Source organism: Osmerus eperlanus, unplaced genomic scaffold (genome assembly GCF_963692335.1).
Source record: "Osmerus eperlanus unplaced genomic scaffold, fOsmEpe2.1 SCAFFOLD_170, whole genome shotgun sequence".
NCBI lineage: Eukaryota > Metazoa > Chordata > Actinopteri > Osmeriformes > Osmeridae > Osmerus > Osmerus eperlanus.
In genome coordinates, this window is record NW_026911188.1 from 20,859 (window position 1) to 47,859 (window position 27,001).

At 50.1% G+C, this 27,001-nt stretch overlaps 1 protein-coding gene across 1 annotated transcript; it reads right to left on the reverse strand.

Moving 5' to 3' along the window:
* Positions 1 to 1,801: 1,801 nt before the first annotated feature.
* LOC134015745 (ankyrin repeat and fibronectin type-III domain-containing protein 1-like) lies at positions 1,802 to 26,445 on the reverse strand. The gene is made up of 19 exons (XM_062455289.1): positions 25,577 to 26,445; positions 23,417 to 23,615; positions 21,420 to 21,630; positions 19,308 to 19,502; positions 18,999 to 19,112; positions 18,626 to 18,723; positions 18,448 to 18,538; positions 17,683 to 17,790; positions 14,842 to 14,942; positions 14,554 to 14,685; positions 14,206 to 14,322; positions 13,532 to 13,747; positions 13,097 to 13,263; positions 11,080 to 11,278; positions 10,774 to 10,942; positions 9,942 to 10,108; positions 5,457 to 5,676; positions 5,085 to 5,277; positions 1,802 to 4,939 (listed from the first exon to the last, which is right to left on the reverse strand). The coding sequence occupies exons 1-19, from the start codon at positions 25,726 to 25,728 to the stop codon at positions 4,210 to 4,212; spliced, it is 3,579 nt and encodes a 1,192-aa protein (XP_062311273.1). The 5' UTR covers positions 25,729 to 26,445; the 3' UTR covers positions 1,802 to 4,209.
* Between the last annotated feature and the right edge of the window lie 556 nt (positions 26,446 to 27,001).

Genomic DNA, 27,001 nt, shown 5'->3' on the forward strand with positions numbered 1-27,001 from the left:
GCACAACCAGGGACAGTTTAACTCAGGTAGGGTGTTTATTCAACAGAACAGGACAAAACAAAATGCAAACAAACAAAAATACTACCTGGTGGAGGGACAGGTGCCGAGCCCCATCTAGCTGGGGCTGTAGTCCTGTTAAAGAGGGAAACAATGTAAATTATCTGTTGGCTGTAACTCCGACCGTGCTTGCTCTTTTTCTCCTCCTCCCAGTACTGGCCAGCTAGTATGTGGTGGCTACCCTGATTAGCTGACGAGGTGCAGCTGTGGTCCTCGTTAGCCGGGCGGGGAACGGGATCCTGTACTACTTCCCCTGACCTGCAGCCCTACAGACTATCCACAGACCTGCAGCCCTACAGACTATCCACAGCCCTACAGACTATCCACAGCCCTGCAGCCCTACAGACTATCCACAGACCTGCAGCCCTACAGACTATCCACAGACCTGCAGCCTTACAGACTATCCACAGCCCTGCAGCCCTACAGACTATCCACAGACCTGCAGCCTTACAGACTATCCACAGACCTGCAGCCTTACAGACTATTCACAGACCTGGGAACCCTCACACACAGCTGACAGTGTCACTAGGCGAGTGTGTTACTACAGTGTGTATGACTTTTCTTATTCCCTCTCCCCTGCCAGCCTCCACCTGGGGTTCTACTCCATCAGGGTGATTGATAAATATTCTGTAGCTCCATACCCTTGATGTCGAGCCAGTCTCCAATTGGGAATAGTTTGCCTCAATTCACCTGTGGATGATCGACAGGACAGGTTGTCTTCTACAGAACATTTTGATTACTAAGCAATTGCACATCACACCAACCAAAATACATTTCCTCAAGCTGAGTGTGGTCATTAATCCACAGTGGATTTCAATGAGTTCAAATATTGACAAACAGAAAATGTCAGAGTCTGAGCAATCCCTTGTCCCTAAGCAACTTCAGCACTGAGTCAATATAGACGGCTACTTTATAATTACTTATAGGGATTAATAGCCTGCAGTTGCTATCTTTCAATCCTGACATGAACCATATTTGTCCCCCTGCAGCAGGTATTTCATGCCTTCTTTGTTATTTCACTCCCTCACGTATATTATCTCAATGATTTTGAGATGTCTGTTTACCTCCTCCACCGCCATCTCTAGCTCTCTCACCCACCGTCTCCCCTTCTTAGATCTCTGAGGCAATCGAGTGCTGTGTGCTGTCTTTGTGTTGTAGCCATGGTAACCGGTTGCCATGCCTTCAGACAGATGCTGATATGTGCCATTGCTCTCTTCCGAACGTGCGCGCGGATAGAAGATCCTGTCAGACGTCGTAAACAGAGTGCGAATTATACAATGACAATTGGGGGGGTCAACTTCTTCTCCAGGGCGTAAAGTAATATTTACGATTACAGGTAAGCACGATATATAAATGTATCGACCATCCGACCTGTTGTTTTTACCTCTTTTGGGGGGTCCAAATCTTAATTAGGGGGGTCAAACCCCCCCAAATCCCCCCGTAATCCGCACACTGGTCGTATACACCAACACTGGTTTAAGAATATTTCCGCCTCAAGGAGAGGGAGATGTGGGAGACTGAGAGAGGCTGGAGGGAGCGTCTGCTAAATGACTAAATGTAAATGTAATGTAAAGTGATTTAGATGTGATCCAGTGGACACAGAGGAGAGGTCAAATACCAGGTTAAATACTACCATTTACAAAACAGTTCAAAACTCATTGACTCACAAACCCCAAAACTGACAATCAATCAAGTGTGTAGAAACTCGTGAAAAACAGAAAGAGAAAGAGGGAGACCGAGACAGTTTGGTACACAACATCCATATAGGAGCAGGTTTATTTTAAACGGTAGAGCACACCTGGCCATGTGACCTCAGAGCTTGCATCATCACAAATTGTGTCCCCCACCCCCCCCACACACACACAAACACAAGTTGTAATTTTCATTCAAGAAAGTATCTATTCGATGCTTTGTAAGTTTGTTTATATTATTGACAAAGTAATTAAAATATATACAGATTGTCTGATGGTACTCATGTTTCTGTATTCCTTAACACAGCTACAGTAGCTACAATGTTGTGGTTCAGACTGAACCATGGTTCTGAAACAGCGGTTCTAAACAGATAACCAAATAAATACATGAAAACATAAAGTTTCTATATCAAGAGGTGCAGGCAGCTGTGCTCGAGATTGATGGACCTCGACATTTAAGACAACATTAGTGCATTTGGTATTTGATGGAGTGGTTGACGCCTACATCACTTTTAATGAACTAAACTAAGACAGGATTCACAAATTGAGGCAAGTGGATTGACCTTTGACCTTTCAATACAAATACACCATCCTGTATAAAAAATATATATAACGCCAAAACTTTACGATTATAGTAACCAACTTGGAGTCCTTGTACAATCAATATCAATGGAAAGCTGCCATTTATCGGTGCATTGAATTTCAAGTCAGCTTTCATTCCTAAATTAAGTGCAAACAAGCAATCTGTTCAAATCCTACCACCCTTTGAAGCCTGTACTGTTGTACTGCCGTGAGATATGTGCCAGTTTGCAGCAAAATTTAGCTCCAAGTTCAAGTTAAACAATTCATCTAAAAGACCAATTCATTCACCATCACGCTATTGGCTTAGTTACATTTATTTCTTTTTCAGTTGTAGCATATGAAAGACATTATGTTCTAAATAAAAAAATACTAACAGGTTCAAAGTGCAATCTGTGGTCTGTGTGGCTCAAATATGAGCACCATCATTAGCTGACCTCTCAGACCTCCAGCTAATACTGTTCCTGGGTACAGTCTGACTGTGACTGATAAGAGCTGAATGTTCCTGACGATAGAAGACGTCTGATGTTTGATACTGCAGTATTAACGACACACCAAAACCCACTGTCGAGAAAGACTCATGCTGCACGGTCATCATGCCCTTCCAAGCCGACCCCTGACCCCAATCTTTGACCTTGTCATGCGAGACACGGTTAGGCACAAAGTGGACACAGCGTTAGTCCACACTGGTACACAACAAGATCATGCAGACAAAAGAAAACACAAAAATAACACTTTCATTTGACTCCTTACAGGACTTACGGTGGACATTCAATGTGAAATAGCAAGTCATTTTTAAAACACAGAGTATAAAAATACTGTATGCAGGAACACAAGGAGGGAGGTATAAGCCTCTCATGGTGGAGGCTGTGAGGGGCAGGAGGTTGTATCATCTCACACAAAAAACATTCAAGAAACGTTGTTTGAGGAGAACATCAGCAGCTTTGAGAAACGTTGCTGTGTGTGAAACCTGGGAGCACTGCGACAGAGACAGAAGTGGAAACATTACATTCACCATGAGAGCCGAGAGGGCCTTTAACCCAAACCATGCCTTTAACCCAAACCATGCCTTTAACCCAAACCATGCCTTTAACCCTAACCATGCCTTTAACCCTAACCATGCCTTTAACCCTAACCATGCCCGTCCCACCAGCCCTGGGAATGTTTCTAAAGACACTGTAACTTTTTAGCTCGACAACATCTAAGGGTGGCACCGCCGTGAACACCACACCTACAAGGTCACGCCACGGGAGAAGTGAGAAAGGAAAAAGAGAATGGCTCTCCTAAAGCTTCAGCTGGGGAACTCCATGCTCCAGCCGTGTTTTTGATGATTGCTTTGTGGATGACTCTCTCCGTGAATGGACATTAAGCCCCTCTGAGTGGAACTAAGCTGTGCTGCTGTGGACGGACATGCTGTGTTGAACACGGATTCAAGTACAGAGGTGCTGTGAAGCGTTTGGCTTGTCATTGCATGGTTTGAGTCGCTTAGTTTTAACAGTCGTTGCCATGGGTCTGAGTTGACCTGCAACTCTCGTTCTGCTGATCTCAGTCTGGCTTGTCTGGTCAGCATGGCTACTGAGAAGTGGACAAAGAGAGGTAGGAAAAGGGAGGGGGAGAGAGAGAAAGAGGGACAGAGATAGAGAGACAAGCGCACACAAAAATACATTGCAGTTCAAGGCTGCAGTTCAAATACAACAATAGGGCTCAGTGGAACCATGCTATCCCAATGTCCAATCTGAAGGCCCATTTTCGCCCAATCCTAGAATGTTATCGAGAAAATGGTCTCAAACCTAGAGCCGGACACTCAACACAATCTAACCCTGGGCTTCCATCCTTAAACACTGTCCAATCAAAGAGCCCGATACAAAGTCACTGCCCAATCCTAGAGCGTGCTACTGAGGATCTCGGACACCTGGGCGTCTGATTGGTCATCTGAGTCCACATCCTGGGCAGAGCCTCCGTCCTGGCCCTGCCCTGGCTCAGCCACCACCACCACCGACACCCCGACTCCTTCTCCTCCCTCCAGCTCCTCCTCCGCCCAACGCCAGCCCTCCGTGCCGGGCGGGGACGCCTCCTTGCAGGGCTCCACAAAGATCCTGCGTACATGCGGCCGCGCCTCCCTCTGCCTGCCCCGCCGGCTCTCCAGCACGCTGCTGGCCTGGCTGGACAGGGACAGCTGGGGGGAGGGCAGGGGAGACAGGGGCTGGGGGGAGGGGAGGTCTCCAGGCTGGGCCAGCGTGAAGGGCAGGTCCTGGTCCCTCTGCCGGGTGTATACCCCCTCAGACAGGGGACCCCCCAGGCTGTCACTGTGGCCCCTGAGCCAGCGCTGGGGCCCACTGAAGAAGTATCCCCCCTGGCCCCCAGCCCCGTGGCCCCGGGACAGCAGCTTCCTCTTAGAGGGGGGGTTGGCCAGGGCCCGGAGGGGGGTGCTGGGGGCTGGCTTGTCCCTGGACAGCGAGAGACCCTCCAGGGTCCTGGTGGTGTCGCTGAGGCCCGGGGAGAGGGGGAGGAGGGGGGAGAGCGGGTAGTCTCTGGAGAGGGACGGGGAGATTGGAAGGTCTTTGGAGAGGGAGGGGGAGAGGGGGAGGTCAGCGGGCGAGCACACACTGTACCTGGAGATGGAAAAAGAGAAAGACGTCACTTCCAAACTGCCATGAGAACATGAATTCAGGGGAAAAGACAAGAGAGGGAACAGAAGAGAGCTGGAAGCCAAAGATGGAGGCGAGGAAGGAGGCCAGGCAGCAGGTGGTCCCCTACCTGAGTTCGTGGATCTGGAGCACGTCAGGGGCGCTTCCCCCCAGGGCGTACATGGCCTGCTGAGACAGGCCCTGGGGGGGGGAGTAGAGGTCGGGGGGGTCACGAGGGCTCAAGGCCTCGCTGGAGTCGTAGTCACTGTCCGTGGGCAGGAAGACTTCCGAGAAGGCGTCTTCATCTGAGCCCAGCTGGGAGTCTACAGTAGACAGGACAGCATCAGACAGGGCAATACTGATTAATGACTGTTAATACTTTTAACAAGAACAGTGTGTGTGTGTGTGAATAGTGAGTGTGTGTGGACTGGGTAAAGCTGTGTGAGCGTGCATTGCGTGCATGGACACGCATGGCGGGGTCTCGCGCGTGGCGGGGTCTCACCGCTGACAGCCTTGCATCTGCGGAGCTCTGGGGAGGGCGAGGGCGTGGGCAGGTAGTCCATGGTGGACGAGGTGGAGTCTGTCTTGGCGTTGGCGTCCGGGTCCTGGGAGTTGGGGTCCAGCAGGCAGGAAAGGGGCACCCCGCCTCGGGGCTGGCGGTCGCGGGCGCACTGCAGGGCGTCAGTGATCCAGCGCAGCTCTCGCCACATCTCATCCATCTGCTGCTCACACACACACACGCAGAGATACACACACACACACACACACAGATACACACACAGATGCACACACACACACACACACACAGATACAGTATATGCTTGCAGGGCTCATGTGGTTTCAATATTATTAAAGACCTTAAAGACATGTCTAACCTCAGACACACACACACACACAGACACACGCACACACACACACACAGACAAACACACACACACACACAGACACACACAGACACACACAGATACACACAGACACACACACACACACAGACACACACAGACACACACAGACACACACAGACACACACACACACACACTCCATAACTCTTCATGGTGTCACTTGTCTGGCCCTTTCTTTCACATTTTCCACAGCAGTACTGAGGTTAGGTTAACACACCACTTACTGCCTGGTCTGTCATATTGTGTGTATGCAAGCATAGAATGTATTGTCATATGTGGGTGTATGCGTGCCTGTGTGTGTGTGTGTGTGTGCAAGTGTATGCAAGGTTTCAGGGTGTGTATTTGCCGTGCGTGTGTGACAAAGAGAGCATGTGTGAATGTGTGTGTGTATGAGAAAAACGAAGCATGACAGACGTTAAGCAGCAATTAGGCAGCAATTAGGTGACTGTCTGGCATTCCGTATGAGAGCACTTAGTGCCAAAGAGACTGACACCACACACACACACACACACACACACACAAGGACAAGACTGACACCGGGTGGATGACTCGGTTGGAAAGAATGCCCGCGCTTCGGTGGCAGAGAGTGAAAGAGAGAGAATAACAGGAGGAGAGAGGGAATAAACGAAGAACCTCTCAGTTTCCAGAATGGACCCCAGAGTCCCAGAGGCCCCAGAGCCCCAGAGCCCCAGGACCCCAGAGCCCCAGGACCCCCAGAGCCCCAGGACCCCCAGAGCCCCAGAGCCCCAGGACCCCCCAGAGCCCCAGGACCCCAGAGCCCCAGGACCCCCCAGAGCCCCAGGACCCCAGAGCCCCAGGACCCCCAGAGCCCCAGGACCCCCAGAGCCCCAGGACCCCAGAGCCCCAGGACCCCCAGAGCCCCAGGACCCCCAGAGCCCCAGAGCCCCAGGACCCCCCAGAGCCCCAGGACCCCAGAGCCCCAGGACCCCCCAGAGCCCCAGGACCCCAGAGCCCCAGGACCCCCAGGACCCCCAGGACCCCCAGAGCCCCAGAGCCCCAGGACCCCAGAGCCCCAGGACCCCAGAGCCCCAGGACCCCAGGACCCCAGGACCCCCCAGAGCCCCAGGACCCCAGAGCCCCAGGACCCCCAGAGCCCCAGTAACCCAGAGCCCCAGGACCCCAGAGCCCCAGGACCCCAGAGCCCCAGGACCCCCCAGAGCCCCAGGACCCCCAGAGCCCCAGAGCCCCAGGACCCCAGAGCCCCAGGACCCCCAGAGCCCCAGGACCCCCAGAGCCCCAGAGCCCCAGGACCCCAGAGCCCCAGGACCCCCCAGAGCCCCAGGACCCCAGAGCCCCAGGACCCCCAGAGCCCCAGATCCCCAGGACCCCCAGAGCCCCAGGACCCCCAGAGCCCCAGAGCTCCAGGACCCCAGAGCCCCAGGACCCCCAGAGCCCCAGGACCCCCAGAGCCCCAGAGCTCCAGGACCCCAGAGCCCCAGGACCCCCCAGAGCCCCAGGACCCCCAGAGCCCCAGGACCCCCAGAGCCCCAGGACCCCCAGAGCCCCAGAACCCCCAGAGCCCCAGAGCCCCAGGACCCCCAGAGCCCCAGAGCCCCAGGACCCCCAGAGCCCCCAGAGCCCCTAGAGTCCCAGAATCCCAGAAAGAGGTACAACTGGAGCTCTCCTGGGGGACTGGGTCATCACATTCATGATGCAGAGTTAGAAGAGCAAGTGGAGAACTATCATCATTATCCATTTGTGTGTGTGTGTGTGTGTGAGCTAAAGACGTCTCAATGATGGGAACCTGACTGAAGATGACACACGCACGTGACTCACACACGCACTCGTAAATGCACACACGCAGAAACACACACACACAGAGAGTAAGTGAAAGTGACAGGCAAGGAGACTCCGGAGACGGGGGCTTTAATAAAGGCCAGACAAAATGACTTCCTGCCTCGCTGATACAGGAAGCAGACCATTCATGAGGGACAGCTTTAGATTCCATTAAGCTGGGGACTGAAGGCAGAGAGGGATGGTATTAAATGTGACACTCAGATGAGAGTCCAGCGGGAGACGATATTAAACCTGACCCCCCAAAATGAGAGTTAAGATGGGGACAGTATTAAACGTGTCCCCCAGCTGAGAGCCAAGTGCGGGACGGTATTAACCATGACACATCCATGAGAGCCAGGAGCTAGGAGAAGTGACCTAGGGACTAACCCTGGGACTTCCACATCCTCGTCATCGTTCTTGGCAGCCATCTTGGACCGCTCTTCAGCAAAAAAACGGATTTGGACTTGGACTTAGTCGATGAGACTAATGTGTTTAAATGAAGATGAAATAAATCATCTACTGGTGCTGTTTGGTGTGTGTCAGGCCCTGACACTGTGCCAGGGTCTCTGGTATGGTGCTGTTTGGTGTGTGTCAGGCCCTGACACTGTGCCAGGGTCTCTGGTATGGTGCTGTTTGGTGTGTGTCAGGCCCTGACACTGTGCCAGGGTCTCTGGTATGGTGCTGTTTGGTGTGTGTCAGGCCCTGACACTGTGCCAGGGTCTCTGGTATGGTGCTGTTTGGTGTGTGTCAGGCCCTGACACTGTGCCAGGGTCTCTGGTATGGTGCTGTTTGGTGTGTGTCAGGCCCTGACACTGTGCCAGGGTCTCTGGTATGGTGCTGTTTGGTGTGTGTCAGGCCCTGACACTGTGCCAGGGTCTCTGGTATGGTGCTGTTTGGTGTGTGTCAGGCCCTGACACTGTGCCAGGGTCTCTGGTATGGTGCTGTTTGGTGTGTGTCAGGCCCTGACACTGTGCCAGGGTCTCTGGTATGGTGCTCCATCCACGCCCGGACGTCTAAACAAACTGTACAATTAGCAGACCTCGCGTCATTCTAGCGCCAGACCACAGATGCCCAGCCACACACACAAGCACACACAGACACACACACGCAACTGACGACAAGACCTCCCAGACTCGACCGGCTTATGGGTGTGTGTGGGTGTGGGTGTGTGACTTTTTGTGAGCTTTTTGACAGACATGGCCCCCTTTCAAACAATCTGCCCCTCATATTACCATTTCACTCCGGCTAATGAAGCACACATTGCAGTTCACCACACACACACACACATACACACACACATATACAAACACACACACACCAGCTCTCATGATTGGTATTATTTTTTCCCCTGTCGCTCTCACAGCACTGAGCAATTTGTGGTTTTTTTCCAGACATAGACAGATGGAGACACACACACTCACACACACACGCACACAAATGCACACACACCTCACTCAAGCTCAGATCAGAGGAACACACTTGGTGGTTTGTGGTCAATGTTAACTAACTGTGGTGGACTAGCTCTTCACAGTGAAAACACCATCCTGACATTAGAGAACTTTCTGGCACGTGCACACACACACACACTATGTCCTCTAATACTAAAATAACAAGTTGTTTAACAACTAGAACAGCAGTACTTACACTTTATTAGTTCAATAAACATCTTTAATTAGATTACTAACTGTTGTTTATGTTGTCTCATTTTGGTGTTTGAGAAATTTATATTTTACTGCAAACTAAAAGCCCTTAATGAGTTTTATAAATATCTACTGTGTGAAGAAACACCAGTATGAGTCATTCAGTGTGATTCAATAGAAACACCAGTATGAGTCATTCAGTGTGATTCAATAGAAACACCAGTATGAGTCATTCAGTGTGATTCAATAGAAACACCAGTATGAGTCATTCAGTGTGATTCAATAGAAACACCAGTATGAGTCATTCAGTGTGATTCAATAGAAACACCAGTATGAGTCATAAGTGTGATTCAATAGAAACACCAGTATGAGTCATTCAGTGTGATTCAATAGAAACACGAGTATGAGTCATTCAGTGTGATTCAATAGAAACACCAGTATGAGTCATTCAGTGTGATTCAATAGAAATACCTCTTTCAAAGGTAGCCCCTCTTTAACCGAGGTAAGGAGTTTATGTTTTATTGAAGAATGCTTGATGAAATGCGAAGTGGAAATGTGATTCACTTATTTTCAATGTAACACAATAGCAGAATTACATAACTTGTATGTCCCTATGTGTGTGTGAGTGTGTGATGTGTGTGTGTTACCTGTATGTAGTCAAGGATATGCTGGTGTCTCTGCTTGGCGGTGGCAACTTCCGGGTCTGTAATGGCCTCCCGCAAAGCCTGCTGGGTAATAAGAGCATCCAGCTCCAGGACAGACGACAGACGGCAGTACAGACTTACAGCCTTCTCCTGGTATGCACAGAAATGGACTACACACACACACACGCAAACACGCACAAAGGTCAGTACAGTAAAGCAAATGTATTAGGTAACAAGTGAAGTTGTAGTAAAAGGAGACTAGTGTCTGCATGTTTGTGTGTGTGTTGGGGGGGGGGGGTCAGTAGAAATAGGTAAGAGACACTGGAATCCAGACTGATTCAGCACGTCACCTCAATACGTCCTACAGTGTAAAGGAGAAGAGAGTATGGGAGGGGTGGAGAGGAGGGGGAAATAAATAAAGTGAGAGACAGGGGGAGGGAGGTAGGGAAAGAGAGAAAGACACAGAGATAGAGAGAAAGACACAGAGATAGAGAGAAAGAGAGAGAGAGAGAGAGAGAGAGAGAGAGAGAGAGAGAGAGAGAGAGAGGGAGAGAAAGGAATCCAAGGATTCTCTCTCAAAGACAAACAGATTATTGTGTACCAAGATCATTCTCTACATTCTCAGGGGAACAGGGGAGAGACGGAAGGAGGAGGGCTAGACAGAGCAGGATTTTAAAACAATAAAGAAATACACATGCAGGGCCGGAGTGAGAATGAGAGTACCCTGGCGTGGTAGACCTACTACTGGATTATGGTGTTGTTTCTTTATATTGTATTACGAGGCAGAATAATGCCTGGTGTAGTTCATGTATCTCCTGTATGTATTGGTTCGTACCCAGCTCAAACATCTGTAGGGGCAGGTGCAGGAATCCAGAGAGGGGAGTGTAGGGGTTGCTCTGCCCAGGGGCCGTGCACACGGCGTCGGCCCCAGGAAGCAGCAGGAGGAAGGACACACCATGTCCCAGCTCCAGCACCTCCTGGCTGTACACACGGAACGGCCTGGCCTGCTCACACACACAAACACACACACTACAGTTCAGACACAGATATATAATACGTGTGTGTGTGTGTATGTTTGTGTTTGCACGTTTGCGTGTGTTTGTGTGTGTGAGTGTGTGAGTGTGTGAGTGTGTGAGTGTACCTGGGCCAGAGGCAGGTTGATGTGTTTGAGCAGGGTCTTCAGGGCAGTCTGGAGCTCGTAGTAGAGCAGAGGACTGGGGTTCTCTGGCATGTTCTCCAGTCCCTCCCTCTCTCCCTCCGTCCCTTCCTTCTCTCCCTCCGTCCCCTCCCTCTCGCCCTCCTCGGGGACACACAGGCCCTGGAGCCAGTCCCATTCTTCTCTGAGAAAGGACAGAGCAGAGGAATGAGAGAAGAGAAAAAGAGAGAGATGATGTGTGGTTCAGGCAAACCGGCAGTTTGTCCTCTAGGTCTGTGCGTGTGTGTGCGACTGTGTGCGTGTGTGTGTTTATCTATGTTCAGCAGTGAGAATTTTACTCAAACTGTGTGTGTTGGTCGTTTAGTTGTGTGCGTGTGTGTGTTCTGTCGGTTTCTCCTGTGGTTGGATTAGTGACAAACCTCAATAGATCACCTGTAACTGCCCCTTAAAGTGTGTATTTATGTGTGGCTATGTAAGTACTGTATGTGTGTCTCCGTTGTATTTATGGGCTGCCACTGCAATTATTAATGACTGTGAGTGGGAGTTCATCGTATGTGTGTGCGTGTGGGTGTGTGTGTGCGTGTGGGTGTTAAATGGTCTCCTTGTTTCCTCCACACGACTGCCACTTCACACCAACATAAACACAACTCATTTACATATCGGCAACAACACCCGCCTAGCCCTCACCGCTTGTCTGCCTCTTTCTCTATTGCTCTCTGCTGCTTCTCTCTCTTTGCCTGACAACCTATTTGCGACCATCATCTCCCCATTTCCGTCTTCCTCAGTCCTTCCTTCTTTATCCTCTTCTCATCCTTCCATCTCTCCTCTCCTGCTCCTCGCCATGTTTCACTACGTTCTCGTGTTTCTCTGCGTCTCTCAGCAGCCAAAGTTCAGACATACTTTCGCTATATCTGCATGAGAATACATGAGGCTTTGGCACCGGCGCCCGCAGTCCAGTCATAAGCCTTCAGATCCTAACACACGGTCTGCTAGCCTGCCTGTCTGCCTGCCTGCCTGCCTGCCTGCCTGCCTGCCAGTCTGCTTGTCAGTCTTTTTGTGTGTATTCCTGCCTGTCTGTCTGCCTGTGTTCAGAGTGAAGAGATGAAGGGGAAAAACAGTTGAGTGTTTTCTTTGTCTCTCACTTCACACTCTGCAATCTGTCCCCTGCTCTGTGGCATGTCTGTCTGTCTGTCTGCCTGTCTGCCAAGACATTCCTGCATGGGACGCCAAGCAGCATCACACACTGTCTACCTGCAGACCCCATCTGTTAACACACACACACACACATAAACACAAACACGCACACACAGGCACCCACAAACCCAGCTAATTTCACACACGCACGCTAGGCTACAGAGTAACAATGCACAGTTTTCTCTCAGAACAGAGGAGGTGTGAGTCGACCCCCTCCACCAGCATCAACTCCACATCATTATTGCACCTGCACACAACACCCACACACAGGTAGGCAGGAAGATAACCTCCTTTGGTCCCACTCTCCATGATCCTACTACCAGAACGACTGGAGGCTGAAAATAACATTTAATATCGAGATGCACTACCGACTAAAAGTTTGACAAACTGTAGATGAAAGTTGGGATTCAATGTGTGGTTAAAAATGAAGTTTGAGAGTTCTGAGTCCAGTCCTATACTGCACTACAAGGACTGACATACATACATCTTGTACTGCCTGTGGGTTGTCCAGAACCATATGTGCTCCATGTGTTACATCAAAGAAGGTCATCCAAGCTGTGTAAACATTGCGTGTGAAACACACAATGAAACACACAATGTCAGGTGGCTGAGCGGTTAGGGAATCGGGCTAGTAATCTGAAGGTTCGATTCCTGGCCGTGCCAACTGACGTTGTGTCCTTCTGCAAGGCACTTCACCCTACTTGCCTTGGGGGAATGTCCCCCCTGTCCCTGTACTTACTGTAAGTCGCTCTGTATAAGAGCGTCTGCTAAATGACTAAATGAAACATGTGAGGGGCATGCTGGGTACCTGGACACGTTGGCGTTGTCCCTGACGCGGGCGTGGCACAGCATGGAGGGCATCTTCTGGGGCACCAGCACCCGGATCTGGTCCACGGAGCTGCTCAGCTTCAAGTAGCCCACGTACAGGCCGGGAGCCAGTCTGTGCTGGCTACGCTTCTGGTAGGACAGGATGTCCTAGACACAGACGGACGCTCAGTATGGATGTGTCTTTTGGTGTGTGTGTGTGTGTGCGTGTGCGTGTGCGTGTGTGTGTGTGTGTGTGTGTGTGTGTGTGTGTGTGTGTGTGTGAAAGAGAACATGTGTGTATATGTGTGCGTGAGAGTGGACGAGTGTGTGTGAGTGTGTGTGTGAAAGAGAACATGTGTGTATATGTGTGCGTGAGAGTGGACGTGTGTGTGTGTGAAAGTGGATGTGTGTGCGTGAGAAAGGGACGTGTGTGTACCTGTATGGTGATGAGCAGTATGTCTAGGGCGTAGGGCTCCTCGGGCGTTGACAGGGACTTCCTCTGGCTCTGCAGCTTGGTCACCTGCATCCACTTCCCGCTGTAAAACGAGAACTGGCTCTCCACCTCGCGGATCGTCACGAGCAGCACGTTACCATGACGATCCTTGATGGGTTCGTAGTGGGCCCGGCCCAGGTTGTGAGTCCCCAGCAGGTTCTGATAGTAAAGGAGAGAGGAGAGATGATAAAGTAAACATCAGATGAGGGCAGAAGAGAAGAGAAGAGAGGGAAGGAGGAGGAGAGCACCTCACACATGCATTAAAAGCATTCTTGAAGATCAAAGAGATATTCTTTAGCACTTTAAAACTTGATATTTCTATCAACTATTCAGGTTTCTCCAGGAGAAATTTTATTTTTTAAACTGAAATGACTTCATGTTGTGAAAGGGTCTTTAATGGAAATGCCAAGGTAATGGAAGCTTTTAAACCTGACTTATTGACTGACAAGAAAGCCTTATTTTCTGAGGAGTAAAGCTTTGTTCATCATTCCTGGTTCACAAAGTACCAATCTCTCAGTCTCACACACACTTTACAGTTATCCATGACATTTAACTGTGCACCATCTTGTAATGGTTCATAGTCCACCATGTTGGTAGTTTTGCTGGTGTTGTCCTACCTGCAGCTGTCCAGCAGCAGTTAGTATTTTGTGTCTGGCCTGCAGGGTTGAAGAGGAGGACATGGAGACAGACATGCTCTGTCTGAGCCAGCGCACATCCTCCCACATACATGACAACTAGAGAGAGGGAGAGAGACATAGAGAGAGAGAGAGAGAGAGAGAGAGAGAGAGAGAGAGAGAGAGAGAGAGAGAGAGAGAGAGAGCGAGAGAGCGAGAGAGAGAGAGAGAGAGAGAGAGATAGCGAGAGAGCGAGCGAGAGAGGGGGGAAGAGAGAGAGGGAGAGAGAGGAAATCATTCTGTATATTTAAGTTGACATAACCATTTGCAGAGCATAAACACCCAGCATACCTTCGTAAACCACATGAAGTCCTGCATGAGAGAAGAGCTGTAGGAGTCGTCCACCTCCACAATTGGTAGCTGGTCTTCTGATGTCACCAGAAGACTGTCCTTGTGATAGAACACTGCCGCAAGGTACACCCCCCCTGAAACAGCACAATGGTACAGTCCATCTCATGTATTATAGGATAGACACTGTGGGAGCATCTATTTAGGGTCTGGAAAAAGGGGTTTGGATGAGGAGAGAAGGAAAAGAGGAGAGGGAGACAGATACTAGAGATTATATAGAGGTGATATGTACCTTTTCAGGGTCTTGACAAACTTGTTTGAGGAATAAAACAGGTGCTTGAGACTCCTGGAGACAGACTGCTTACGACTAGGGTTCTGAAGCTTAGAGGGGTCTGGGATAGGGAGAGAGGAGGGGAGAAAGGAGGAAGGTGGAGGAATATAGCAAGACGGGTGAAGGGATAGAGGGGAGAAAGGTATCGTAGAAAGAGAAGAGAGAAAGACAATGATCAGCTTGGCTTTCCTAGGGACAAGGAAAACAAAAGGACAAGGATACTGGCAGAGAATAAAGCTAATAAACACAATGATGCAGGCAATCCAGTGTGTGTGTGTGTGTGTGTGTGTGTGTGTGTGTGTGTGTGTGTGACTTGTGGGGGCGGGTCTGTAGCAGGGCTGAGTGAGACCTCCATGCCGCTCTGCGTGTGTGTGGTTGAAGAGCGGGATCACCCGTATCTTATCTCGGCCTCTTCCAGCTCTGTACCCCGCCAGCCGATCCCCCTGACCCCCTCAGCGAGTGCCAATCTCCCGCCCTCAGGTCTTTTCTCAGCTAATTAAGCGTCCTGTAATTGCTGGCGTGTAAACAGCGGAGGCAGACAGGGCACCGAGAGAACCGGCAACAGACATGCCAACGCCGTGAGCCAGCAGCCAGCCGCCACGCTGGCGAGCGGCTGAATGTGGCCCCTCGCCACGCTCCACTTCCATTCCCCGCCCCCGGCCGACAGCCCCTCCCCCCCCCGGACGTGCGGATGGAGGGATGGAGAGAGCGGACGGAGGGGGGGGACGAGGGATGTTGGGCGAGCGGCTGGGAGCCAGAAGTGGGGTGTCAGACATCTGGTGGGTTTTCTTGGGCTCGATGTTTCCCTTCTTTTTCCTGGTCTCTCCTACTCTTTCTCTCATTTTCGTGCGCCATAAACAGAGCTCCCAATAGTGCTTCATGTAGCACATTTCCCTAGCCTGGGAGAATCTGAACCACACCGTACACAAGGACATACTGAGATCACAGCCCATGGAACTAATCCAGACAGAACAGAACAATGTCCGAAAAGAGAGAAAGAATGAGAGCGTGACATACACACAAAGACTACGAGAGAGAGAGATAGACCATTAAGCAATACTGTGCCTGTATGTCTGGCAGTTACTTGGTTAAATCCTGTTTATATTGATATATCTGGATAGCCCCCTCCACCCCAGCTCCTGCGTGATGTGCTCCCCCCCCCCCCCCCCACCCTCCCTCTCCGCCTCCTTCCCTCGTGTCTCGACCCCCCTGTCTGTCTGCGTGCGGAGAGCTGCTCCTGCTCTAACTGGCCGTGACAGACAGGTATTGATGACAGGAAGCGCCGTGGCCCTGGAAGCTGCCCGCCTGTCTGCCCGCATCAGCAGAGGACCAAGCCCCCCCTGACCATGACAAGATTGATTCCTCATCACTTAAGCTAAACTCTTTCCCCCCCCCCTCGCTCTCTCTCTCTCTCTCTCTCTCTCCTCTCATCTCTCTCTCTCTCTTCTCTCTCTCTCTCTCTCTCTCTCTCTCTCTCTCTCTCTCTCTCTCTCGTCTCTCTCTCTCTCTCTCTCTCTCTCTCTCTCTCTCTCTCTCCTCTCTCTCGTCTCTCTCTCTCTCTCTCTCTCCCTCCCTCCCTCTTTCTCTCTCTTTATGTCTCTCTGTTGGCCTCTCTAACTCAAGCTGTCAATGTATGCATGTTTGTGCGTGTGCACGCCTGTATGCGAGAGATTGTGTGTGTGTGTGTGTGTGTGATTGTGTGTGTGTGTTCTGACTAGGCTGGGTGCTGTAAGAGAGAGACTCTATGCCTCAATACTGCTCTCATTGTAGCTCTGCTGATTAATTTCACACATTTATTTTTGATCACTGACACTCCCTAAATAAACTCTGTAAATACACCCCCACAGGGCTCCACACACGCACAGGCTCCACACATTACAAATCAACATTAACCTCCCACTATACATCCTGTGTTTCCAGACGTCTACGCAACAAGCAGCTTTTCATCACACACTCTCCTGCCTCTTCCAGGGAGAGTGTGTGTGTGTGTGTGTGTCTACTTTGCAGCCAGGGAACCCCCTGTCACTCTCTGTGGGTGGTTATCCCCACATTAGGAGGGGCAGTGGGGCTGGTGTTTTGGATATGCTGAGTAACTGTCACCAACCTCCCTCCATTCCTCCCCTTTCCGCCTCCCTCTAACCCTTTCTTTCAACCTGCCACCTTCCTTCTGGCTACCCCCCCCCTTCTGTATCGTACCTCCCCTGGTCCCTCTCTCTTTCTTCCATCCCTCTCTTTCATTTCCTTCACCCCTTTTTACATCTGCTATTTGGCATAATATGATAATGAACGGCGCAGGGTGCTGAGGGTTCCAACACATGAAGGTGTAGAATGTGTCAAACGAGAATGAATGAATGTCTCCATGTTTATTTATATTCATGGAGGCTATCAGAGTAGAGAGTACTAGCAGAGTGTGTGTGTGTGTGTGTGTGTGTGTGTGTCTGGAGGGAGGGCTACATGGTAACAAATGTGTGTGTGAGAGAAAGGGGTATTCATTCAGCAGTAAGGGTTAGTGTGTTGGAGTTTTGAGCATGGTTCGTCTCTTCACTTGAATCCATACTCAATGTAGTGGAAGAAGTAGGGCTTAGTCAGGCTGCACTAACACACACAGCAAACCATACGCACACAAAACACACACACACACACAGAGTGGCAGAGTCACAGACACACAGGTGGCAGGCGCACAAACAAACACATTTGAGAAAGTTGACAGACGATTATGGATAGTGTGTCTGAGACACACTAGGACAGATGGCGTCTGTGTGTATCTTTGTGTCTGTGTGTAGGTGTGTGTGTGTACTCACCTCCACAGCAGTAGTGTGTGTGCGTGGCACGGACCTGTTGTAGCAGGCGCTCCATTGTCTCAATATGGCCCCGCCTCCTGGGCTCACGGCCGTCACTCTCCCGCCAATCTAAACACGCGCACACACACACACACACACACAATACAATAAACAACCTTCTCAAATCCAGAACCTATTGTTCAAATCATTCCTGTCGTGCCCCGAATGTTAACCCTTAACATTCTCTCTCATTATCTCTCTCTCTCTCTCTCTCTCGTTCTCCCCCTCACTCAAGCTCCTCTTCCAGATATTTGAACCCTAGCCTGGAACATTCTGAAGGCTGAATGACAACAGAAAAAAAGGGGAGAGAAAGAAGGCAGGAGAGAGAGAGTCGTGACAGCCAGATAAAAAACTCTGTTCCCTTCTCAAGGTCCTCGTCTGTGGATTCAGAGGGAATGATGAGGGGCCAACAACAACCACCTCTGACGTTTCAGCTCTAGGCTGAAACGTCTTAGTCATCGCTGGTGAGACACAACTACACACGCACGCACACACACACACACACACACTAGATTTCATCAACACCAGGAAACAAATTTAACCAGTCAAACATGATCCTGAGTGGAGAATACGATTAGATGAGAGGAAGTTGAGGTAGGTGAGGAAATAAGAGGAGAGCAGAGGAGAGGAGAAAAGGAGAGGGGAGGAGGAGAGGAAGAGAGGAGCTCAGAGGAAAGGAGAGAAGGAGAGCTGAGGACAGGAGAGGAGGAGAGCAGAGGAGCTTACTGGAGGGCGAGGCACAGGGGGGTAGGGAGCATTGAGGAGGTCCCCAACCCTTCATGTTGTAGGCTGACACGCGGACATGGTAGAGCCTCCCCTGGAACACACACACAGTTAAGATGGTGGCAGCCCAGGGAGAGCTGTGGGCAGGGTGGAGAGAGAGGATGAAGTCATCTGTGGTTACCGTGGTGAGGTTGCTGATGGCGCATCTAAGTGACTGCAGGCTGTCCACCACCATCTCTCCAGCCAGCAAGGAGAAGTCCTTCAGGCAGCTCCACTCCACTGCAACACACACACACACACACACACAGACAGACAAATCAGGTTAGGTTCATCCTAGGCATCCTCGATCCTCCTCTCATCCCCTCTCCTCCATCCTCCTCTCATCCCTTCTCCTCCATCCTCCTCTAATCCCCTCTCCTCCATCCTCCTCTCATCCCCTCTCCTCCATCCTCCTCTAATCCCCTCTCCTCTCACCCCTTCCTTTCCCTTCCCTCTCCTTCCCTCATGCCATCTCTCTGCCTGTTCCCGATGGAAAATGATGTGTGTGTGTGTACCTCTGTACTTGGTGACCACCGTGGAGTTGAGGCAGTGCGGTTCCTGGAAGGAGACGGTCAGAGAGGAGCTGCTGGTCACGCTCAGACGAACCATGGAAGGAGCCTCGGGCACACCTACGCAAGGGTGCACACACATACACGATACACACTGTTAACACACAGTGTGTGTGGGTGTGAGGACATCTAATGGCTTCTCTTCCTTATCAAACACCTGCCATGCATGCCCTGTGTATAAACAAGCCTTTATGTTTCGAATGCCTGACGGCTGTTCAGTCCAGGTGATCCCCCCCCCCCCCTCCCTGTACTGACGCGCGTGCTGGAAGCCGGTCCTCATGCGCTTGTAAAGCCGGCTCCTCCACTCCCAGGCTCGCAGGGCCTTGTCCTTGCTGCAGGCGTCCAGGCTCAGGGCCTCTCTGTGGGGCTGGGCGGCCAGCTCCCCTGCCCTCCGCTCTGCCTCCACCACTAGCCGGCTCAGGTGGGCTTCCCGGCTCTCCTCATTCACGACTATACACACGTATATTGGATTAGGAAAGGTTTATCATACAAGACACATTAGCTTCTCCTAAATGAACACATTATGATAAACAGGAGACCATACACTTTGAAAATTAAAAATAACAGTATTAGAAAGCCCCACCAATAATTATGGGCACACCACAGTTGACCAGGGGAAACAGCATAAGAAAACACCGGAAAAGGCACATTATCTTGAAACACAGGTTAAATGGTTGTCATGGTCACTGGACACAGGTTGTCATAGGCAACAGAACACAGTGTCTTTAGAGTAGAGAAGACACAGCTTGTGTGTCTCCAGTGTGTATTATATATATATATATATAATGCCTGTGATTTCCACTTAATTCTCCAGAAACAGTTAGAAAGAGACAGGAAAGCAGGACCAGAGAGAGAGAGAGGGGAAGCCATGCAGGGACTGCGTTTTGGGCCTTAGCCCTAGCGGGGCGCTCTGCTCAGTGAGTCACCCGCCGCTGCTTCTCCAGGGTGTTCGTCCAGGTCGCCCATGGCCCAACCCCCAACCCGAGCAGGACAACATGGCTGCATGTTCTATCTCTCTGGGGGTAGACGTATTTACGGACCATGACGACTTAAAACACATACAAACATCAGGGCACAAGACACCTCTCGTACCAAGCCCCCGGAGAGAGACAGGGGGAGGGAGGGATGGAGAGAAGGAGATGGGGCACGAGAGAGAGAGAGAGAGAGAGAGAGAGAGAGAGAGAGAGAGAGAGAGAGAGAGAGAGAGAGAGAGAGAGAGAGAGAGAGAGAGAGAGAGAGAGATGGATAGATAATGGAACAATCATGACTGACAATCATGAGTTAACTGTGGACAGACATGGAGGTTAACAGTGGCTAACTGTAGTTAATCGTTGGGTCTATAAATTAACGTGGGTCTGTTAAACCAAGGGACTGAAACACACACAGTCTCCCATTGTTTGTCTGGCCGCTAGGGAGGGACTAAATACCCCCTCAACCCCCACCCCAGGGACCCTAGGAGGGCTCGTAAATTACCCCTCCACCCCTGAGCCTACAGTAGGAACCAGACTGTCAGGACCTTGCCTGACTGATTTACTTGGCACTTGAGGAATGACATCAACATAAAGCAAAACGCCCCTGGAGAAAAAACACTGCAATGTTTACATTCTGTTTGTTTATAAAGAGGGGACTGTGCTATGGAGAGGAGAGGAGAGAAAAGGAGAGGAAAGGAGAGGAGGGGAAAGGAAAGGAGAGGAAGGGAGAAAAGAGAGGATAAGGGAGAAGAGGTAAGGAGAGGAGAGAGGCGAGGTGAAGAAAGGAGAGAGAGAGAAGCCTCCAGTGTTTTAGGAGCTCTAAGCTGCCCTGGAGGATAATAAATCACTTAACTCTAATTTCCCAGCGTTACATGCATCATTGGAAAAGTTAAACCATTAAATGACATACCTTGTTAGGGCTGTTCTGTTGGGATGGGGAGGGAGGGGCTGGAAGGTCTGGGGGGTGGGTAGTGGGAGGGAGGGAGGGAGGGAGGAGGGGCAAGGAGTTTGGGGATGGGGTTTTAGGGGCTGAGTCTAAAGTAACCAGTGTTTTGTGTCAGACAGGCCTCTAGACACACACACACACAAACACACACACTGAAGGCCTTGCGAGCCAGAGCTGTCAGACCAGGTAGTTCCCACCTGTCCGGCTCCCACAATGCACTCCACTGAGTGTGTTCTCACGGAGACAGTGTGTGTATGGAAGGGAGGCAGTTCAATGTCACTACATTTCTATGTATGCACTGCTAGTGAGTACATATATATATAGAACTTGAATGAGGAGGGCAATTCAGTGTGTGTGCATGTCTGTGCTTGTGTTTGGCTGCGAGCCTGTCCCTGGGTGTGTTTGTGTGTGTGTGTAACCATACATTTGTGTGTGTGTGTGTGTACTCACAGTGTGGACTCTCCTTGCCTCCAGCCTTGAGCAGCAGCTTTGCGATGGGCGTGTTGTTGGTCATGACAGCGATGTCCAGTGGTGTTAGGCCCTGGCTGTTGGGCGTGTTCAGATCCAGCTCCTCAGTGCTGTACTGGTACAGCAGGATCTGCACTGCATCTAGATCCTGCTGCTCCACAGCCTCAAACACACACTCACTGCCCGGCACAGTCTACACACACATGCACACACATGCACACGCATACACCCATGCCACGTATACGGAAACACGCACACGTCCACACACGCATCAACACACATACGTGTACAAACACACACACAAGCATGCATCCACACACACACGTACAAGAGAGGGGTATTACATCATTGTCATTGTATGTTCGACAAATAAACACTCCTCCAGAGTCCTATCAGGTAATAACAGAGCTTGTCCAATCAATACCACTCCCATTCCACACCACGGCTTGCATGCCACAGTATGATTAAGCCTACATGGTGTTGATGTGGGCTGAAGCCAGATAATAGCCAAACTCATAGATTACAGATACATCAGCCAATCACAGTAATCTATCCTATAATGCAAGGAATCTGTGTGTGTCTGTGCAAGTTTTATATTGGGATTTCAGGTTGACTTTAGTGGACCGATTAGCTGGTGAACCAGGGACTGTGAAAAGTTGTAGTTTTGCAGGTGTCCGTTTCAGAGCCCCAAGACGTGCCGTACCGCGGTTCACTTAGTTTGAATAAAATAATTTGCCGATATGTGTCGCAATGGATCCCTTTCAGTCATGTTTGAGCTGGCACAATCGATCTTGCTGAGCTCCACTAAGCGCTTGATTAACTGATCTCATGCGACACTGTGAAGTTGAAATGCTGTGGATTTCACTTAGCGAAAAACAACATTGAATCAGCTTCTTTCAAATGGTTCTTTCATGGATGAAATGCTGGCTAGCTGATTAACAGAAAGGCAACATACAAGTGGATACTTTATTTCACTATAGGTCAGGCAATTTTGTTACATAAATGTATGCGTTTTCTGATGCAAAAACTCTGCATTGGCAATATGTTCAAAATAATTAGAAATAATTTTCATGATGTGGTTGAACAACTAATTTTGAGAAAATAAATTAAATACTGATCTGAGAAATGTAGGTACCGAAGTCACTGAAAAAAAATGTCATCACTGGCTGCATCAGGGGTACTGCACTATCTATCTATAATACCAGAAATCTGTGTGTGTCACTGGATCTTACTCACCGACTGCATTACGGGCACTGTGCACTAGTGCTTTTAAAATCAAATCTAAAGTTTGAAATAACTACAGTTAAGTGGCATATGAAAAGGCAAATATTGACGGCTACATCAGACAAGCAATTCAGTTGTAATACTGGAGCATGTAGAGGCTAACCTTAGAGTACACTGCTAATACGATGACACCAATGGTGACAAATGTCCAAAGCTGTCTGTGCCTTGTGTGTGTCATAAAGAGAGTGAAAGAATGTGTTTGTGGCGCCCCAGAACATGCTGGGGCTGAACAAGCTTAGCGGTTGGCATTTAAAGATGAGCCACAACAGAAAGGACATCAGCAGGACTGCAGAGTGAGACAGAAAGGTGGAGGGAGGGAGGGAGGGAGGGAGGGCAACACTGGATTTTGGAAACAGGTTGACACACACAGTTCGTTAAATTAGGATTTCTATTTAAAAAAGGATTTAAATGAGGGCTTTATAATGTCACTGCCTTCCATGTTATCCATTCTAGTACAGACTAGTGTGTGTGTGTGTGTGTGTGTGTGTGTGTGTGTGTGTGTGTGTGTGTGTGTGTGTGTGTGTGTGTGTGTGTGTGTGTGTGCGTGTGTGTGTGTTGTTAAGAGGGGGGTGTACCAGCAGTAGATCAGTGATAACAGCATTAGAGAGATACACCAACCCAATCTCCATCGATCGCTGTGTCCCAGACAGTCCTCGTCACCTGACCCCTTGTGACACACACACACACACACTTACTGAGGCTTTGCGAAAGCGGTCTGAGCGTCCAAAGAAATATGCATCCTCGAACGAGGAGGAGGAGCTTCCCTTCAGCTTCTCTGATAGGTTCCTGTAGAGTCGCTTGGCGGCGTTGGGGGAGGCAGGACCCCCAGGACACTTCCTGGTTTGGGCCAACTGCAGGCTCTGCATCTGCTGAGTCATACTGAGGGGGAGGGACCTGAACGGAAGGGGAGGGAGGGGGGTGAGAAAGAGGGAGGGACACAGGGAGGGAGAGAACTTACTTAAATGATAAATGCTGTCAGTATGTTACCAAGGTGATCGAGAATAAAAAAAAATATGCTATTGGCCAGGGGTCTAAGTTCCAGGAACAAGCGGCCAAGTGTGTAATGAATTTATGATGTTGACGGCCTTTTTCCTAGAAACACCCCCCCCAGACACGCACACACAAAAAACCTCTAGCCTCCAACTCGCTAATTCCTGTCCCCAACAAATGCACAAATGTATTCTGTCACTCAATGTGATTGGATATCGACATGGGATAAAACCCTGAGAAGAAACATGAAAGGGTCTCATAAAAGCTGGTGATTCCACAATCCTAACACTTTTCAGTCAAGGACCTTTAGTGGATGGGAGGAGCTGGAAGAAAGAGTTGCATTTTAGGCGCACAAGAGCACTGATTGACTACTTGTTGAAAGCGTTGCGTCTTTCACTGCCTTGCTCGGTACTGTGCGTGCGCTTTTGTGTGTGTGTTTGTGTATTTGTGTGTGTAAGTAAGTGACAGGGATAGTGAGTGAGTGAGATCATTAAGTGGATAGCGCTCTCCTGTAGAATTGCCTGTCATCTTTGGGAAGTATGTTCTAGAGACATTGCTTTGGCAATCTAGAGTGACCAACTAGCACAGGACGATTCTCTGAGGCACAATACTTGACTGCACTGAATGGTTTCTGGGTGAAAAGAAATAGGAGAGCATTTTCTCACTTTTTGATTAATTGATCACTATCCTGGCCTATGTGGGCTTTGGTATGGATTGCCATATCTGCCTGGTAAGGGGTGTGCTGCAATACTTTCCCAAAAGCAGAGTAGGGAACGTCAAAGAAAGCAAACATAATTAGTTGCACTGCAGTTTGTGTGTGTGTTTGTATGCATGTGTGTCTTAATACCTCTGGAGAATAGTTGTCCATTAATAGGAGAGAGGAATAGGATAGAGGAAGAGAGAGGGGAGAGAATGAGAGAGGAAAAGAGAGGGGAGAGAATGAGAGAGGAAAATAGAGGGGAGAGAATGAGAGAGGAAAAGAGAGGGGAGAGAATGAGAGAGGAAAAGAGGGAGAGGTGGCATGTCAGGTAGACTGTAGGGAACATGCCAGTGACAGACTGACAGATGCAGCAGTGGAGCACAGAAAGGAGTTAGAGGTGAGAGAAGAAAAGTTACTGAGAAAGATACTCATTTAGATACACACACTAATACAGACACACTTACAGACCTCCTCTCCAGACAGACACACCTACAGACCTCCTCTCCAGACAGACACACCTACAGACCTCCTCTCCAGACAGACACACCTACAGACCGCCTATCCAGACAGACACACCTACAGACCTCCTATCCAGACAGACCTCCTTCTATCCACAGGCACACCTACAGACCTCCTCCTCTCCAGACAAACACACCTACAGACCTCCTCCTCTCCAGACAAACACACCTACAGACCTCCTCCTCTCCAGACAAACACACCTACAGACCTCCTCCTCTCTAGACAGACACACCTACAGACCTCCTCCTCTCCAGACAGACACACCTATAGACCTCCTATCCAGACAGACACACCTATAGACCTCCTATCCAGACAGACACGCCTACAGATACAGACAGACAGATGGATAGATAGACAGACAGATAGATAAATGGACAGATGGAATTACATACAAACAGATGCGGAGATTAACTGACAGAGAGACCGAGAGGAAACATCAATCAAGGGTAGTGAAGCCACTGCAAGTGCGAAAGTGACAGTAAGAGTTACGGCAGCATGGACCGCATCTGCAACACTAGAACTTGTATCGGTGTAACAGTTCCCTCCATCTCTCCATACACCACCAGCAGATCTGTTAGAATAGTCCACACCGTCATGCTGAAGACTGGCGAGCAGAGTGTGTGTGAGCGTGTGGGAGTCCTCCTACCTGTCCAGGCTTTGCGAGGTGCGAGCGGTTCCCGGGTAGAGCAGAGGTCTGAAGTCCTTAATCAGAGCATCTCCTGGTCTCTGGTTCAGTCTCTGAGCCAGTCGTGAGATCTTACTATCCGACCTGACACACACACACACACACACACGCATCAAATGGATAGTGTATTAGGGGTAAGCTGAGATGAACAATGTCTCGCAGAGACAGAGAGCAGAGAAAGACAGAGTCAGGGGTGAAAAGAAAGAATAAAGTCAGAGAAGAAGAGAATGACAGAGACAGAAGAAGAGAATGATGTAGAGAAGAAGAAAAAAGAAGGGCAGCCCTGGACAGAATGGAAGATCAGAGAGAAGGAGATGATAAAGATAAGTCCTGCTGCTCACTCTCTCTCTCTCTCCAGGGGAATCCAGAAGATGAGGGACTCTCCCAGTTAAGCCTAGCCCAGATAAGTGGCTCGTCCCTGGCTGTGCCAGTACAACCCAGTCCCACTCTGAAGATTTTTATCCGCACATCTTCTGACTAAAGCCTACAAACAAAGATAAATCTCCTACTGAGTCCTCCAGGGCAAGCCGCCTCTCAGAGCAGCGTATCCCACATCCAGAGCATCTATCCGGGGTTTCTCTCTCTGGCTGGTGTGGCTCCACTGGAGCTAGATCCTCCCGGGGGGAGGATGGGAGCCGCGGGGCCAGGGTGTGAAGCCCTGTCCTGGGTCAGAGTGATGCTAGTGGAGCCCCTGTCTGGATCTGATGCTCGTTCACTGGATGACTGGCTGGCTGACTGCACCAAGCACCTGTTCTACACTGAGCATCGAGTGAGTGCATCTCACATCTGCTACGGTGCGCACACACACACACAAACATCACACGCGCATGCACGCACATGCACTGATTCACACACTAGGAGCACAGAGAGAGAGGAGAGAGAGAGAAAGGAAGAGAGAGAGAGGGAGAGAAAGCGAGAGTGAGAAAGATACAGCGAAAGAGAGAGAGAGAGAGCCAAGAGCGAGAGAGGAAGAGAGCGAGAAAGAGCGAGCGAGCGGGAGAGAGGGTGGGGCTGCTGTTGTAAGAGGGGGGTTGGAGAGGTGAGCGTTCGGCAGATAGTGAGAATGAGCTCCTAGGGAGGTGGAGTGATGCTGAGTGCAGACACAAACACGCGCGCGCACACACACACACGCACAGGAACACACAGACACATTACACTGAACTGTCCATTCAATACTGAGGAGGCTTCTGAAAGAAAATGGGGGAGAAAGGGGGGGGAGACACTGCAAGAGAGAAAGGGGAGGCAGAAGAGAGGGGGGTGACCTATTATTAAGGCGAGAAGGGGAGGGAGAGGAGAGAGGGGAGAGCTGGGGCTGGAAAGGAGGGGGGAAGGAGGGGGGAAAGGGGGCTCCGAGGAGAAGAGAGGGGACAAAAAAGGAAGGAGATA

Bases quoted from the DNA above. Each gene is read 5' to 3' on its own strand.
- LOC134015745 (XM_062455289.1), bottom strand. From the start codon at position 25,728: ATGCGTGTGTGTGTGTGTGTGTGTGTCAGGTCGGATAGTAAGATCTCA. The intron at 17,791-18,447 runs GTAAGCTCCTCT...GCGCGTGTTTAG, and splicing joins CCCCTGTGCCTCGCCCTCCA to ATTGGCGGGAGAGTGACGGC. The intron at 13,748-14,205 runs GTAGGACAACAC...CTTTACTATCAG, and splicing joins CTGCTGCTGGACAGCTGCAG to AACCTGCTGGGGACTCACAA.